This window comes from Topomyia yanbarensis, chromosome 3, assembly GCF_030247195.1.
Source record: "Topomyia yanbarensis strain Yona2022 chromosome 3, ASM3024719v1, whole genome shotgun sequence".
Taxonomy (NCBI): Eukaryota; Metazoa; Arthropoda; class Insecta; order Diptera; family Culicidae; genus Topomyia; species Topomyia yanbarensis.
The window spans coordinates 25021687-25040202 of NC_080672.1; the positions used below are offsets into that span (position 1 = coordinate 25021687).

Genomic DNA, 18516 nt, shown 5'->3' on the forward strand with positions numbered 1-18516 from the left:
CAGTAACGGGTGTTCAATAAAAAATGAGAATGATTTCAATACCTTTCTGTAATAAAAAAGAGCGTACATTTTTTTTCTCCAAGAGAATTGCTCTCTAGACTCCCTATAAATGGGTGGCATATTGTCAGTTCAATCGAAGATAGCAAGCGCTCCGCGAGCGTGTTTTACGGTTTTACGAAACGCATGGTCATCGTGGAAAAAAGTTTACGGTAGAGCACTTTCGAGACGAAAACGTGCCCGTGAGTACAGTTTACTGGATCCTGGCATGCCTGAGCGTGGAGCGAAAGGCCGGTAGCAGCCGTCCGTTGAAGATAATGACGAAGAAAAACAAGGAAGCGTTGTTGTTCGACAACAAGGACGGAACGAATTTGCGTGATGCCGGCCGAAAATATCATTGCTCCCATACCTTGATTCACCGAACACTCAAGATGGAGGACATTATCTGTCGGAAGAAGACTCGGTCCCCCGAGTACATTGAGGAGCAGATAGCGATCGTAAAATCGCAGTGCCGGTACCGCGGGACGTCATTCGTGCTAGACGACCAAAGCTACTTTCCGCTCTCGAAGACCCACATTCAACGAAATGACAGCTACTATTCCAGCGGCCAGTCGGCCGCATCCCGAAGTAAAATATAAGTTTAAGCATAAATTTGGAAAAAAAAGTTATGCTGTACAGTGCCATATCGGACAGAGGGTTTTCAAAGCCGTGGGTCAAGCCGAGCGGTCTGACCATCAATCAACAAGTGTCTTAAAAACATTCTTCTACCATGCGGACATCATGCGGATGGGAAGTACGTCTTCTGGCCGGACAAGGCGTTTTTCCATTACGTCAAGAAGACGCTGGAGTATCTTGAGGAGAAAAAGACACCGTACGTGCCGAAAGAAAGGAACCCGACCAACTTGCCCCAGTGCCGTCCCATTGTGGATTTTTCGGCTCCCTCAGTACTCTAGCGTACAAAAATAATCGGCGGGCCAAGGATACGAAGCAGATGACCACCAGGATCCGAAACTGTATCCGGCTCTTGTGAGACCATCGCGACTAAGTTGCGTCGTACGGCTGACCAGGGCCCCTTCTCCAATATTTATTGACGTTTTTTTTCTGAAGAATAAACAATATGTTTTTAATAAAAAAAACTGAATTCGTTGAATTTTTTGTTTTGTTTTTTAACTACATGACTGAAAAATTCTCATTTTTTTGAACACCCGTTACACATATAGCGAACACCAAGCGATGGTCGGTGGAATTGTATTGTAACGAACTGGTGAGTGGAAGTGGAAAGCAAGGGCTTCCGCATCTTCTGCCTAAAAGCCAGAAGACGCGTTCAGAGTGCAAGATCTGAGGCAGTCAGAGAAGAGTGTAAGGCAACATTCAGGGCAGCCAGGGTGTGGGTGGGTTCAAACGCCATACAACGTCATAAAGATACCATGAATATGGTCCGCGCCAAATTTCACAACCATCAAAACGCTATAAAATGGTCTAGAAAAGCCATAAATACACCAGAATATGGTTTTTATACGGGAACTTTCGGACCATGGTGATGCAGTTTTCATGGGTTGAATCCATTTCAAACTTAAAAACACCAAACATTGGGGTGAATTAGGATCATGAGCATGGGGGAATTCTGGGATTTTCGTTTGCTCGGGTATACACCGTACGTCGATGCAGACGGTGGAAATGCTGGTGACCGCGATGGAGAAAGTATCGAAGCAGAAGAGAAGACGTTCAACAGTACTAGATGGGTACCAAGGTTCTGAAAAATTTCTTTCTGAACCGAATACTGGTCTACGAAACGAACATTGGACAGATGTCGATTAGAGTCACGGCAGCCTCAGGGCTTCATAGTTGTCCCAACGCTCTGGATCATAATGTACGACGAAGTGTTAATACACGGAAAAAAATTGTTTCCAAAAACGTGAATAAAGTGCCATTAATTCAGGAACAATCAGGCTTTTTCGTTACGAAAACAGGACCATGAACAAAACTCATGTATTTTAGAGATATGTTCCATTTTCATAATCAGTAACGCCTAAATAACGCTTTTATTTGTGAAGATATTTGTTTTTATTTTGTGAACTTCAGTCACGGTTTCCGTCATACCATCACTAAATCGATTTTCTGTACGTGAACTGAAACTCCTTTCAATCATCGTGAACTAGTTCATGATTGCAAATATAATAGTCACGATTCAATATCCGTGCTGAAATAGTTCACAAAATCACACAATGTTTTCATGTATACGTCAACTGATTCCTGATTTCTAGCGAATTTGTCACAACTGATCATTCATGATCATGAATTAGTTCATAAAACTATGAAATATTTTTTATATATTCGTGAAATAGTTCACGATTCCTAGTATAATAGTCACGACTTACCATTCGAGCTCGTGCAATAATTCACAAAATCGAAAAATACTATTCATTTATACGTGAACTGATTCATGATTCCTAGCGACTGACCTTTCGTGCTCTTGAAATATTTCACAATACCATGAAATCTTATTCATAGAAACGTGAACTGATTCAAAATTCCTAATACAATACTAGGCACACCTGGCCATGTGTGGCCGTGAACTAGTTCACAAAATCAAAAAATATCGTAAATGTGTTCGTGAAAGCCGCCGTGAAACCACAAATGGGTCACAAAAGAAAACAATCCCAATTTCTTAAATTACTCTTTATTCACAACAAAACATACGTTACATTTCAACATGTACACTTTTACTATATATAAAATAAATCTAAACAAAACATAGCTCTACTATTAACTAGTGTAAAGGTAAATGTTACTATGTATTATACAGGGGCTTTGTTGCTCATTTCGTTTTCGGTTGTTCGATCGAATTCCGCGCACCAATTCGTAACGATTGGGCGTTCTTCGCTCCGACTTTTGATGCATTTTGAAGGTAACTTTCAGTTTCCACTCAGAATGTTTTGTTTGATATTTTTTTCTTTACAATTGCACTCACAGCATTATGGCAAACGATAATCTAACGTGCGGGTAACTTTCTGTTCAGTAGATGTTTTTTGTTCGTTAAATTTTAGTGGTTTTTTGGAATAGTATACATGGTTGAGCTTGATATTTCGCAAAATATATTTCACACAGGGTTATTGAAAAAAATATGATAGCACAATTTCAAAAAGAGAGTACCGTCATGTAGGACTTTTTTTGAGAGGAAAATTGTATTTTTTGGAATGAAAAAATTCTACATTTATTCAGCCTCAAAAAAACAAGCATCCAAAAAAACCTTTCAAAGCGGCACGGAGATAATTTTGAAATAGGAGCAGACAATAATTATTAAAAAATCTGGCAGGAATAAACTAGATAAAGGCAGTTTTGAAGCTCACACACACACACGCTTTTCAGTACAAAGCTTATTTCTTAAAGTTGTGGAAGTAGTGGAACGAGTGCAAGCTGTTATCGTACGACAGGTCTTTCCACATGCTCAGATCGATCTCCGGGATCTGCGAGCATGACACGACCTGGTTGTGAGACGACGGTCTCAAGAAGGCTTTCGGTTGCATTGAAGTCACGTGATTAGCATTGTCACAGAACAGACGAGCGATGCTGGCCTTACGCAGTTCCGCCAACTGTTCCCGGGTGAAGGCGGCATCCTTGTCTCCACGCTCGAAGAAGTACCGATCGGCAACACGGGTACGGTAGAACTGTTCCGTTAGGATGCACAGGAAGGTCGGGCCAGCGAGTGCACCGTTTACGTGAGCTTCCAGCGAACCTCCCACGGTAAGGTCCACATCGTCAATGCTGGTGTACATAGACTGCAGTTTGGAGACGTCCTGTTTCGGGGGGAATAGAATATTTAGCTATTGATCACCGTTGATATGTGTTAAGAAGATCAGATTACCTGAGCAGAGATTAGATCTAGGAAATCTTCCCAAGAGTGAGCACGCTTGAAGCCGCAGAATTCGCGGTAATCGTTGTAACCGGCCAAACCGTGATCACGGTTACGCTGAATATCGAAGGCACGAAGATCGGATCCGAATGGACGACCGCGACGGAACAGGAAATGTTTGATTTCGGCATCGAAGTTGGCATCGGTTAGTTCCTCGGGCTGTGTAGCAAGACCACGGGTCAGGAAATCGTAGTTATCGCCGGCTTCGATGATCGATGGCCGGTTGAACCAGTCACTCAAACGAAGCGATCCCGTTGGCTTGCGAACTTCGGAAACGAGGCTAGAAAAGGATTTGTTTTGTTATTTTTTGATCTTTGAAAGCAGGCAATTTTTTTGCTTACTCAAGACGTCCTTCGATTTGGGTGTGGAAGTAACGGAAGGCGGCAGTAGCGTGAGAGTTCAGTACTGAAGGATCCTGCGATGGGTCGTAATCATTGATATAGTCTCCTCCCTTGACGTTGTAGATGAGACGGTTCTTGAGCATGTTTTCTCTGCCGAGGAAGATTGGAAGCCATTCGTAGTAGTTGATGTGCTGATACTGAGCAATGTTGATACGACGAGATTCCTGGAACAGCAGTTCGTCATCCCAGTGGGGATTGTACTTCTGAAGTTGGTCGGCGATACGGTTGTGTTCACGCAGTAACATGATCTGCAGAATAGTCAATCCTGGGTTCTGATTAACACGAGCATCACCGGCTAGATAGCAGACCTCATTACGAGAAGCCATGTCGCAATCGGTGGTTGCGTTCGGGGTGTTCGGAGGCCATTCATATCCGTCACGGACAACAGTGGCCATACGTCCTCCGGTGAAGGATCGAATACCTGCGTTCTGCTGGTCGGAGTTTCCGTACACGAGAGACAGATCCAACCAGGATGTGACCGTTGTGAGCTGTTCAGCTGGTTGCGAAGGATGAGACGGAGAGCATGGATCGTTGCGGTTGGTCAGCGTACGAACGAAGTTGATACATTCAGTTCCTGTTTGAGAGTGGGCTGGATCATGATCTGGGACGATGATCGGGTAGCATGTGGCTGGTGCCGTGGACTTTCCAATCAATTTACCATCATCGGTACAACATCTTGTGGCGTGTTTTTCTGGAGGACAAAACAGAGCAATTTAGTAACCGTAGATATTCTCGGGAATGAATACTTACTGGATTGGGTTCCACCAGCCTGCAAGCTCATGTCATGCGTCATGATCTGTCCCCATTGCATGTTGCCCAGGGTGAACTGTGGATCTGGGATATCTTGCTCACCGAATACGACCAACGAGACGAGACGAGAGTTGGGTAGTTCCTGACCGGTAACCGAGGTGGTTGGAGTTGAGATGCCATCACCGTACTTTGGAGTTAGCAGACGACCGTACGGGCGGTTTGGCGTACCCCAGGTTGGGTTTTGTAGATTATTGCAGCTACCATCCAGAGTGCGATAACGGGAGTGGGTGCAAACTGGAGGGGCTGGGCATTGGGTGGCCTGGTTGTATGCGCTCAGGAAAGGGATTTTTCCGATCAAAGGTCTGTGAAAATGTAAATCAGATTAGTACGGATGGGGGACGAAAATTGGTCAACTTGAAACCTACGCATAGTGTGCAGAGGAGTGTACGTATTGCGCCGAAGGAGCGTACAGGGAGGGTTTGGTTAGGACACGATCCTGTGGTTGCTCATGATGGATGACACTGTACGATGTGGCTACGTTGATGGCTTCTGTTTGGGTGAGCGCAAGCAGCGCCGATACTGCAACGAACAGCATCATCTGTAATGAGATGGTAAAGAAACGTGAAATTTGTAATAGCCGGTACGAACTTGAGGAAACATTGTTTACATAATAAGTGACATTGAAACGTACGGCATCTCGTTGTTATATATTTTTCATGCTGCTTGCTTCGCAGAAAATGTTGTTACTTCGGCACATGACGGCAAACCGAGTTAGGCAATGCACCCGGCGCGGGTCGGAATTGGTATTTTTTGTTGTTAATTGTTCACAGTATGACAGTGAAGCCAATATGTATTTTCAAATCGATGTTGTCAACGATTATTTGCAATGAGAAAAGCACCTCTGCAACCACAAGATCACCGTGGCGCGGCGAACAGTAAAACAATGTCTTATAACTAACAATGTGACTAAGCTGGGCACCTCTCGTGGCACCTTCTGAGCTGCTGATGAATTTAAATTGAAAAGTTGCAACTGCAACTGAAGCTGATTCTACTGCAATCTTATGAGATTGGAACTTGTGGAAGAGGGCGGGGGAAACGAGCGGAATGCACATTGTAGATCACCAAAGCCAAAGACGTCGGTGAGGTAATTGAGTAGGGGATTCCATGTATCATTAGTAACTGCACTACCCATAGCACCTACAGAATCGTTTTTTTTTGTCTGCGGCAAAGGCCGTTCGCGATCGTGGCGGTGCACGCGGCTGCACAGTCGGTGAGCGTCCACCGGTTGATCGCACGTTCTACTCTATGCACTTCGCAGATTCCAGTACCTTTTCAGTCTGATTTATGCACTTTCGGCGCTTTAACTTTTCGTTGTTTGTTGACTAATCATGAGGAAGGGGTGGGGGAGAGGGCTGGCCTGTGGGTTTTGTTTCTATTCATAATTCATTCTAAGCCGACACATATACTCGAGTGGTCTTAGCGCCTTCAACCGATTCTACGCGAGTTCATTGAGGTTGGCTGGTTTGGCGTAGAACTACATACAATTGAGTTTAGTACATCGGAGGAATCGTGTTACTTGCGATAAGTATGAATAGGATGCAATGTAAATAAAGGTTTATATCTATTGATAGGTTTTATATGGTTCAGAATCGTTAAAATTTCAGGTTAATGGGCCTTCGATTGTATGTTGAATTTGTTTAATTTGGATAGCTCTTAGCTCGGATTTCCATTCATGTGCCATTCAAAAGTTTGTGCCAAATAAACTTATCTGGCGCTCAATGTGTTTTATATTCAAAGCGTATTATTGTAAGGAAATTACGTGTAACATTTTAATATAGGGGTCACGTTTCATAATTTCCGACAGGACTGTTCCAGTCGAAAATTTTAGAATATTATACGCAATCTCCTTCGTAAAATAAGCATGAATAAATGTCCGAACTTTTGAGCGTGAATAACGGCAAAAGAATAGTATATGCGGAGCTGGAGGGACATTCAACGAAATATGGATATATGCACCAGATTCCATTCCAGCTGGAGCATCTGCCACGAAGAGTGCTTTCAAGAGATCACGCACCAATGCACAGTACAGGGATTTTAATCGATATTCGTCAGTGAAGGTTCTAGCTGTACGTGTGATGAGCCCCAGCATTTGTGATGCTTTACCGACGATAAACGAGACCAGGGCCGTCGAGAGCCGTGTCGGGCTCCCAGCCTGGTATTCCAGTTTGTTCCTCAAAGTATCGAAGACACGATAACAGATAGAAACACGCCGAACACAATATTTCCATCTATATCGAAGATAGTGCAATAGAAGTTCAAATGCATGACCTGTTCAACACAATGAAGTATTTCCGTAAGTCCGGAAGTCCGTAAATTCGATTCTTTTCAAATTTTCTGAAAATGAAGTACTATTGTATAATTATGTTTCGACAACTTTGCTTTATTGCTCCCCTAACCCATAATGCCTGCACCATTGCCTATTATAAGGTCTAGGGTAATGGTGGGGCCGACTCAAATAACCTTGAATTACATTTTTGGGTTTTCACAAATGTGCGTAAGCCCCAAAGATGTTATTGTCGCGATGGTCCAAAACCCCATGATAATGGTTTAATATTTACACATTTGAGACACAGTAGCTGGATGCCATTTTTTTTTTCAAAAACTGAGGCTTCACGAGTTATTAAATCATTTGTCAGTTGATGGTCTCAGGTACAATTAAGGATTGACTCAGAGACTAATTGACACCACCAACTCCCGAAGAAACTCTTAAAATTATTATTGTTATTATTTATCAAGGCTTTAACCTCGAGGGTCATTCGCCTTTTTGAAAATAATGTACATTTCTAAAAAAAATATTTTTAAAGCTCAAAAATCTATTCAAAATAGATAAAAAATATATAAACCATCAAATCTTATTTCTGCCGACTATCCTGGACGCACCGTTTTCCGCTTCTTGTGTTTATTTTCTTTTTTGGTGGTGAGCGATACTTGCTGATCATTCTGTCTGCCTTCCCCCTCGCTCGTATTTGTGTCCATATCGTCATCGCTAGATTGGCTCTGGTTGTCGTTGTTAGATTTTTGGTGCTTTTTGTGTTTTCGAGTTACTTTGATATAGCCGTCTTCGTTCTTGTTTATTTCTTCCCTGCGTACGTTAACTGATGGCTTTGAGATGCCGTGGAATATTGTTTGTCTGGCATTCATTTTTTGGCCGGCTGTCTGTTGTGTATCAGAAGATGTTGAAGGCTGTTTGGTAGTGGTGGTTGTAGATGAATGTTCTTCAGTTGTTTTGGCGCATGGCTTACCGTAGTGTGCCGTCTGATTACAGAACTGGCACGTGAGCGTCTGCCCAGGGTATGTGCATGTGGTTTTTTGTATGTAGGTAACATCTTGGGATGATCTGCCCTCGAAAGTCAAGTAAGACGGTATAGGTTGGTACAGCCGCATTCGCGCTACCCGAACACCGTTGAGTATTCCAGGGAAAAAGCTTCTCCAAGTATCGTTTGTGACGGATTCCACTTCTTCATACTTTGACATGAATCTTTTAATATAATTCGTACTAGTACGAGGAGCCAAATCATGGAGGCGTATTTCAGTTAGATCGAGGTCCATATACACGGGGATCTTGGTTTTGACATATTCAACGTCATGTTGCATATTGTTCTTTGCTACGAAGCTTTCTGCCTCGGCTAAGGAGTTGAACGTTATAAGAACTACTTGCCTCGTGTGGTGAAGTTGGACGTGTGAAACCTCTGTAAGATCAAGTTTCATTTTCACCTTGACCAACTGTTCCACCTCGCGCACTGAAGGTCTAAGACGAGTCTGCGACAAATCAATCGCGATTGTGTTCTCCCGTAATGGGCGAAATTTATTTCACTCACAATTAGATGCAACGGAACTTTCCTCTGTCTATATGCTACACGTACACGTTAGAGCGGCGCGGCGCGGTTAGTATTTTTGTTTGTATGCTGTTCGCAAGCGGTGCGCTTTTTTGGCTTCTGATCGTTACGAGATGAGGAAACAGACTGACTCAAAATATTATGGTAAGTTGCTTGAAACCACCGTGTTTCGAATGATGTCGCCACCATAGAACGCCGTCCACTAATTGCAATACTGTAAATTTCTATGCGAGAAAATAATTCCGTGACGTCTTTTACGACCTTGTTTTCTTTATTTACATTCGGAAGAGGTAATCATGATGATCATTTCAAAACAGCGTAATAATTTAATATAAATACAAACAAGTTAATTCGTCATTTTGGAGTTTCATAAAAGGATTACAAATTGTGCCGAATGTAAAAAGTAAAGTGCATGATTTGATTTGAGTGTGCTTCTAGTGTGAACGCATATGACAATTCTCGAAAATTTGTCGTTAATCCTTAAATACGTTTAGCTTTTTGATTATCATTTTTCACTTCGCATTTAACAAAGGCGAAATCGATTGTTTAATTCTGACAGCATAGCATCTAACTGATAGGTGCTGCGACATTTACGGTGCAAAAGTTTCCATGAAATTCAGAAGTGATGACCGCTCATTTTTTATCGGAGAGGGAGAAAAACAGTTTTTCACTGTGAACAAGTTTACGCTTTTTTAGAAATTGCTCTTGAATAAAGATTGATCCGCCATTTTATACCCACAGACCTAAAAAACGGTTTCAACGATTTTTATAGGAGCTGTCAAGTTGTTCCCTCTGGAGTGAACAGTCCCTTCAGTTCTGCCAATCTTGACAAACCAATTGCCTTTCTTTCGAGCTCGTAAAGTTGGTAATAGTTATGCGGAATGAAATTTGGACAACCCTTCCAGCATTGAAACAAAAATGCAACCCTGCGTAAGGCACTAAACGTCATGCTCTAGGCACATTCAGCTCAGTGTTGACTTCGACCCGCTAGGAGATATCATGTAAACAAAAGGCATACCTTTTATGCAAAAAGTTGATAACCCTCCAAATGTACCACAATTGCGTCCAAATGAGGATTTCGGGGCTAATTTGAAGCGGAAAGTATTTGCCAATAATTTTCGACCTAAAACTATCAAACATCTGATAATCAAAATTAAGAAAGAAGTCAATAAAATGCCAACATCAATTTTTTCGACTGCTTTGCAAAAAGTTCCTGCAAACTGTCGTAAAGTTTCTCGAATAGGCTCAGATTTTTTTCTACATTACGCTGACAAATGTTTCCATATAGAGAGAACATTGATTAAAGATTTTTCTACAAAAAAAATACCTTTTGATTTTTTTTCCAAATTATATTCCGCAATTCCGCATACGTTTCTGGGCTCGTAACTGCATGCTTTTGTTATTGTTTCGACATCTCTTGCAGTTTTCACCTAAGTACGGCTCCACCGTCTAGTAAAATGGTTCGAAGATGTGTGAAGTGAATTAGAATTTAGAATAGCCATTTCTGGTGGTTCTAAGAATTTTATTCTGAGTTATCTTTTGAGATGATAATATCTCAGAACACAAAAACGCATAAAACACATGCTAAGCAGTTGGTATGCACTATTTCAACCGAAACTATGAGTGCTTCATTCCCCATAAATTCCGATTTTCTTCAATTTTTTTCCAATTGATCGTAATTAATTTTTCTCGTACCTTAACAGTTCCTTTTTTGTTCATAAATTTTTGTTTTGCAGATGGAAATTTTTTCATGCAAGTTTTAGAGCTCAAAACAGCGATTTTTTAGGAAGAACGTTCTCGAATGCAGGAAAAAAATTATTCAGGAATTATTTATTCAAATAATCGTTAAGGTGCGAGTAATATCCATATACTAAAATTTTTTTAGAGCTTTACGACTTTATTGGCTTTAATCGTGATCACCGCAAACCTCTTAAATAAAAAACGGTTTCGTGGAAAAAGCCATAACTCCGCCAGTTATCAATTAATTTTTATAAACTTATGCTTGTATATTTTACTGAAAAATGTACTACCAAAATACTATAAGTTTGATGTAATGAAATCATTGTATTATGCCTTTACGTAAATTCAAACTTTCTTGGCATTTTTCGGTATGTAACTCCTTAACCAAGCACCGTCATTTGTTTCCGGAACAACATGCAACACACATCCTCGTGTATATACAGACAACGGCTGTAGAGAGGTGCGCTTACATGATTTATATCCGCGCGCATCATAACTGGATAGGGTTCGCAGTACCGGCCCATTTTGGCGAGAACCGGTACTGCGGTACTGAAACTCCCAGTACCGGTAAAGTACCGGTACTCGAATATTTTTTTAAAAGGTTCGAGAAACGCTTCAAAGTAAAATTGAATGCTCAAACTGATGTTTCATTGCAGCAGAAGGTATTTTTCGAATGCGGCACCTTCTTTTATTTCCAGATCTAGGCCACTTTGATTTCAATAACAGCTAAGCGGTGCGACTTTTGTCGACTGCAACATATGGTAAATGTAAGAAACCCTATTATCAACAGTAAATCGAAATGAGATTGTAAATCCGTGTACGTTCGTCGCATTTCCTCTCGGCATTATCGCTTTGCTGTAAATTGCTCCTGACTTTTATGCAAAATAAGGCTCCTAATTTCCTGCTAACTATGGATGTTATTTGCGTATCGCGATAACAAGAAAGACTGTAGAAATAATTTCCGAATCCGTAGCGACCTTTATTCGTGCGAAGTTTTGTCGCTTTAAAATCCTGCATGTTCATATAAATTTAGATATAATGCATGTTTAGGTTAGGTTATGTAAATTTAGATTCTTACGTTTAGTGCATATACGTGTCTTTCGCTCGTTCCGGCACTTGGTGAACTCTTCTTGTTCACTAAATCCTAATCACATAGTAACTTGCATGAAAATTATTATTATTTTAAGATAGAATAATTTCTCACCTTGTGTAGTCCAACCGTACTAATGAATGTTCACCCTTTCCGTACTTATAGGTTTAGATCGTGTACAAATAGTATCTAAACTGAATTCATGATTAATTTTAAGCAAACTAGTTTTAAGTTTTATATATACTACCTTAGATTTAAATGCTTGGAAATTCTATTAATCATACTAAATCCGTGAGAAATTTTAGAAATATATATATATATATATATATATATATATATATATATATATATATATATATATATATATATATATATATATATATATATATATATATATATATATATATATATATATATATATATATATATATATATATATATATATATATATATATATATATATATATATATATATATATATATATATATATATATATATATATATATATATATATATATATATATATATATATATATATATATATATATAAATTGTTAAGCACGTTTTTCTACTCGCCATCCAGCTTTAATTTCAACTCGCTATTGTAAGGTAAATGTATTGGTTGCCCCTTACTATGGTTCGCTGTCCTATATCGATCGACCGTTTATCGACTCAGAGTGTAGCTGTTAGTGAGATGCGATTGATGCCGAGGGGCTTCGACGACAATGGAGTTTTGCTGACTTTTCCGATCACCAAAAATTACGAATCGCAATATTCGAAGCAGTTCACCAACTCTCAAATTATTAGCTACTAAATCGCTGTTCGTTCTTTTATAGACAAATATTTCAGCGCAAACCAAATGCAGACATGACTTAGATCACAGTCTTATTACGCGTCACCCAGTGAATAATTGGAACCAATCAGAATGTCGCTAATAAAAAAATCAACACATCAAAAATCGAAACATCTCTTATATGAATACTTTGAAATTTAGTACAAGCAAGTTGAAGTTTTATTTCGACCAAATAGTGTAGAAATCTAAACATGTCGATCAGTACAACGGAAGTTAGTAATGTTTAACTTCTAGAATTATTATGATGATGGCCCCACCTCATTTCCACACAAAGGCGTAAGCTGAGCGATTTATATAGAAGATAATTCAATATAATTAAAAGCCACCTTGCAGACCGATATTTGGAAACGGGTCCACCAATAGGGTCTACATATATTTCATATAAAATTTTGCATGGTACCGAAAATACCGGTACTGGCTTTTGCTCAGTATCGGTATTACGGTACCAAAAATGGGTCGGTATTCCCGGGATTCATTCTGAAAATTTTGCACGATTGTCTTCGCATCAAAACCCAAGTAACTATGAGACAACATGAATATTATTATCATTAATTTAAAAATAACATCCTAACGGATGTTTAGTGAAAATCGGATTTTTGACTTCAAGTGAAAACTAAAAATCGAGAAAATAAGAAAAAAGACTCGAAGTTACCCGGGGAGCTATGTGAACAAATACGGTACAAGTGATTTAGAAAACCATCATGACAAATTTGTCTTTGTTAAGTCTCTGCGATGGATGTTTTGAGGTATTTAGAATTGAGATGTAGGTGTTGGTGGTGCATTTGCAGCGCTGCCAGCAAACATAATTTCTGCTATTAATTTCACCCTTCCATCTGAAAACAGTTAATATTTTTAGCAAAAAAAAACAAATTTAGAAAGTTACAGTATTCGAAAAAATTGTAATCCACTTTCTGGACAAACGTTTTATTGAATTTGGTTTTTAGCTTGAATGAAGCGATCTGAAGGTGTGGAGATGCAATCATGTAGTGACTAATTTCCATACAATCATTAAACGCAAAGCAGGAGGGAGCAATCAATGGGCCCCAAAATTCAAACGGTCATTTGGGACCACAGAGGAAAGTGCTGTGCTGGAAAACCCACTCTCGTGTTCATTCCAGTGAAGTATGACTGATAACAAAGTTTTATTATGTCGACAAGTGGATACCGGTACGAAAAATAAGATCATATATTTTTGCCACTTTGCCCGTAGTTTGTAATCATATTCGCGCTTACCAACCAGTGACTTGAGTAAAGCTTAACCATCTGGTAGATTAATCCTATCTCGCATTAATTGACACGATTGCATTTCGCATCCGGCGATGATGACGACTCACCTGAAAAATAGCTATTAACCGCCATTTAGTAAGTAGATAATTTATTAGGTTACGAAATGCCTTCATTTAGAGGGGTGCTCCAACTAAGCAACCAACCGACCGACCAAAAACCCATGCTTAGATTTCGCTAATGGTTATTAAGCTGAAGATAGAGGTACATTAATTGCAAACTGAAAGGTGCTAAACGAACCGCAAAGTGAACGCGTGCCGGGCATGTTTCAGCCAAGTCTGGATCACAGCGGCGCGTCGTCGCACCGATTGCGATCTATGTCACGCGGGACGAAAAACGAAAGGTATTTGGGACCATCAATCAGCCGTTTATACGGTCCTTCGACCGCAGGCTACCTACAAGTGTGCAACCTTAACACTTTAGATGTTGTTTGATGTTGCAATCGTGCACTCTTTGACCTCCGTGCCGAATCCGAAACACGACATCGATGTTTGATGACGAAGTGCAAGTTGCTAAACACTAAACTGTTCACTTGTAGATATTATGGTTAACTCATATCGAGCAATCAAGTTATTGAACTTCGAATTGATGGGCGAAAAGGGGATATTAAAACACGGCAGCAGAAAACTATTTCCAGCGGAAACCGGTCGAGTTTTCCGTATGAAAATAAATTAGTACAAAATAAGGCAACAAAACCAGCCCAACAACCAGCCGGCCTAGCGCCGGCTTGTGACTAGACATGCACTAGGTATGTTCAGGCAACGTTGCACATGTACTATATCTGCGCTTTGTGTGTGCCGATAAGCATATACATTCATCGAAAGGGCTACTCTGGTAACCGCAGCTGATTTGATGTTGTTTTATGTATATACATCACATTGATTGGTGGTATCAAGCACATATTTTCATGATTTTTTCGCATGCGCCGGCCCCGTAGCGCAATGTTTTGTGGATTGTGGTTGATATCGCGGTTTGGCGTGCGATTCAACTGATTGTGTGTTCTGATCGCGGGCGACCATAATGATATGCTTGGCAATAATCATTAGCGTTGCTGATAATTACCGGCACGAACCGATATCTGATTAGTTTTACTTGAAGACGTTTTGTTCTAACATAAACGGTTACTATACGAGCAGTTAATTGATGTTACTACCACAAAAGAAAATGCACAACCAGCAAATGTTGTACATTTCGCATTCGTCTTCATCAGTTTGAGCTTGGGACCAAAATGATTCCAATTTCAAATGTATGAATTTTGGAGTTGTAAAATACAGAGTAAAAGTAATGCTATAGTACATCGACGAATGATTGATTTCGAATTTGATTTTTATTATTAATTTTCAACTAGTGCTGATAGTGCTCGAAAATGCAAAGTATTCTGACTATACGTTTACAAGGTGTAGAAGGCGCTAAATTGGAAGGAGTAGAAAAATATTATCAAAAAACACGTCTCACGAACCTTTACACGCATTTGCTAATCAAATCGTGTTCCACCGTGATGGAGGACGAAACTTATGTCAAGGTTATCTTCCTCCATGGATAGGAACATATCATTGTGAAATTCAAGTTCACAATTACAGAGAATGTTCGTGGAATGTCGAAAATTGCTTTGAATATTCTGATCAGGCAGGCGATTTGTAGATGCGGACAAACTCAAATTTTCATGAAATTTATACTTTTTATATCATTGGACTTACGGATTAAAAATATCGCCGACTGATTTTTCTTGTTCAGAAGATGGCAAAAACCAGACCCGTAATATTCATTGACAAAATATAAAGCGTGTGAAAAAACTACTAATTTCTCTACAAAGCAAGAATAAGAACTATAGCTCTATCGACTTTCAGCAATTTTGCAAAACCGTCGGGATTTGATAAGATTGTCTAGATTAGCCAAATATTATAGTTGAGCTTATGAAAGTTATATAGGTTTTGTTTAGGAAATGGGTTTTTGGACAATGTAAAATATTTGTTTCAATGATTTAATCTACTAAAAATCAGTACAGAAATTGTTCATTAATCGAAGAAAATCTCTTTGCTCTGATTACTGATATCATCTAATTTACGTAAAAGTTATTGAATGTAACATTTATGTACTAAACTCTAAGGAGTCAGAATATATTGGCTCGATTGGCACGTTCGCCATGTTATTCGGAGATTTGTGCCTTGCCATGTGGTCTCATCATTGTCCTGATGGGAATGAAAAAAGTGAGGAAATGGATAATGACAACACAATACAATCACAACACAAAACAATAAAAAGCCTGGATTCTTAATTCCCGAAGAAATAATAAACGCTACTGCAAAAGCTCATATCTCTTTACCAAATTGAGTTAGGAACAATAGCATATCCTTGTGTTTTAGCTCTCTGTACATACGTTTATTTGTGTATGGAGAACCAACAATCCGGATGCGCAATTGCATTACTGCAGGGTAGTTACCTATCAAATGGCATGAGGATCCGTAATCGGATTCACAAAGATCACAAGAATAATACTCGCTGAATAGTATCCATGTGATTATTGAGTTTGCAATTTCCAGTCAGTGCCTTGACTAGAATACTACATTTGTGTTTGGAAAAATGCAACAAATTCTTTGGCATTTTCGGATTCGCATCCGGAAGAAAAGTTTTAGTTTGAACGTAAGTTTGCAGGCTACGCCAATGGTTGGCTCGCTCGGATGCAGCCCAAGAGCGAATTTCGTGCTTTCTCCAACTTATCGACAGCAATAGAACTGTTTCTGGACCAACGAAGCCAGTCACAGTACCCGCTCTAGCCAATTCGTCTACCCATTCGTTTCCAGTAATACTTAAATGACAGAGCACCCATAGAATGTAGATAGTTCTAAGCTCTTAAATTTGACTTCGATATGCGATTACTAATTTCAATCTAGAATCTATAGAACTAATTACCCCTAGAATATCCCAAAAAGCCCGTCTTCAAGTATGACTCAAAAAGCTTTCAAATGCGTATTCAGGTCACGTCGCTGAGTATGATGGATCAAGAGCTTCAGGAACGTATAAGCTAACAAAACTAGAGTATGACTACCCAATCTGGCAGCAGTTCTAAAGTGGGATCTATTAAGCATTCAGTATCACGATAAAGTGTTGTTATGGGTATTGTTGTGATGAGAATATAACACTCGTCTGACTAAGCGAACTCAAAAAATAGTTAATATCATAACTCACACAACGTTTTGTATATATCAAAGTCAGATTACAACGTGCCTGTATTATAAATAGATGGCACTCCTAGGAAATCCTTGCTCAGCTGCTTCTAAGATTTGTGCATTAACAACAATCGAAACTAACACACAGTTTCAACCGTCTGTTAAACAACCAAGGCACACTGAGTAAAACATTGGAAAAATGTATTAAAACACAGTAATTCCATTGCCCACTTAAGAAATTGAACCAACAATAGTGTTGCTAAATTGGCAAAAGTTAAATGTAATGAGAGCTGACTCATTTTGTGCACAATAGGGCTCATGGAAAATATAACTCTGTATAGTCATTCAGACAGGAAAATTTCTAGGGAATTCAAATTCGTTCAAATTAGGATGTTTCAAAATGTGTTTGAGAGCTCAATTGAAAGTCGAATAGTTGGAAAATTTAGAAAGGGGAATCAGTACGAAACCGATCAGGAGTTATTTTTTACAAACTAGTAGATTTTATAACTAAAATACTCCAAATTCACGACCTCTGTTCTGCTCAAGATTGTGCCCAGTACCACCCAGTACCAACAGCCAGCACCACCAGCTGAAAAGCATCCCAACAAACAAAGAAAGCTGAACAAGCCTTTATTGCGAGAAAATAAGCTGAACAATAACTGTTCTAGTCTTTTTACAAGTAAATTGTTTATTGAATACGACTAGGAAAGCGAAAGCATAATTATAAGCAGGGATACCAGGTACACAGATTAATCTGTGTTTCACAGATGCTCTGCACAGATTGTTAAAACTGCATAGATTTCTACAGTTTTCTGTTATTAGGCACAGACTAGCACAGGTTTCTCAATTTTTGACCTCAAGCAATTTTTTTTGCCTCAAGCAAAAATTAAAAAAAAGGTCGCCACTTCTGGTTTTGAGACGAATTTGTATGTTTTCCTTAGGAGCAAACAAAAACATTCGGCTAAGCTACAACGATGGTGACTCCCTGGGCTGCGCTACAACGATGACGATCCTCCAAGTTTTAATTATCAATGCGACAAATGAGTGCACGTAGATCAAATGAATCATAATGCAAAATGAAAAACCTCGCCCACCTAATACAACAAACACAATCTAATTTTCTTTCTGTTTTTTTTTCATTTTCGCAAATAGACCCACGACTCAGTTCAGCTAACGTATACAGCCGTTTAAGAAACCCATCCACAAGTAAATATATCAATATATGAAAGAGCATTTTTTCAATTGTCGTTTTATCATAGCACAATCCAGAAAGCACTTGTCTTGAGTGTAGAGAAAAGATAGAAGAGGTGCTCTTGAGTGGATTTCGATTGGTGGATTCTTTTTTTCTCTCTTTTCTCCGTGATTTCTGATCATCGCTCTCATTTTATTCCATGACGAACAAAAAAACAGAACGTGAGACTATC

At 39.4% G+C, this 18516-nt stretch overlaps 1 protein-coding gene across 2 annotated transcripts in view; it reads right to left on the minus strand.

Moving 5' to 3' along the window:
- Positions 1–2661: 2661 nt before the first annotated feature.
- LOC131693990 (peroxidase) overlaps positions 2662–18516 on the minus strand; it is a 111513-nt gene continuing 95658 nt past the window's right edge. The window contains exons 1-6 of one of the 2 annotated variants that reach the window (XM_058982310.1): positions 5753–6033; positions 5487–5659; positions 5062–5423; positions 4252–5002; positions 3863–4190; positions 2662–3794 (exon numbers count right to left, since the gene is read on the minus strand). In XM_058982310.1, coding sequence (XP_058838293.1) covers positions 3375–3794; positions 3863–4190; positions 4252–5002; positions 5062–5423; positions 5487–5659 — 2034 coding nt within the window. In that variant the 5' untranslated portion in view covers positions 5753–6033 and the 3' untranslated portion in view covers positions 2662–3374. Of the gene's footprint in view, positions 3795–3862; positions 4191–4251; positions 5003–5061; positions 5424–5486; positions 5660–5752; positions 6034–18516 lie in introns of those variants that run through there. The other variant, XM_058982309.1, reaches the window with a different exon arrangement.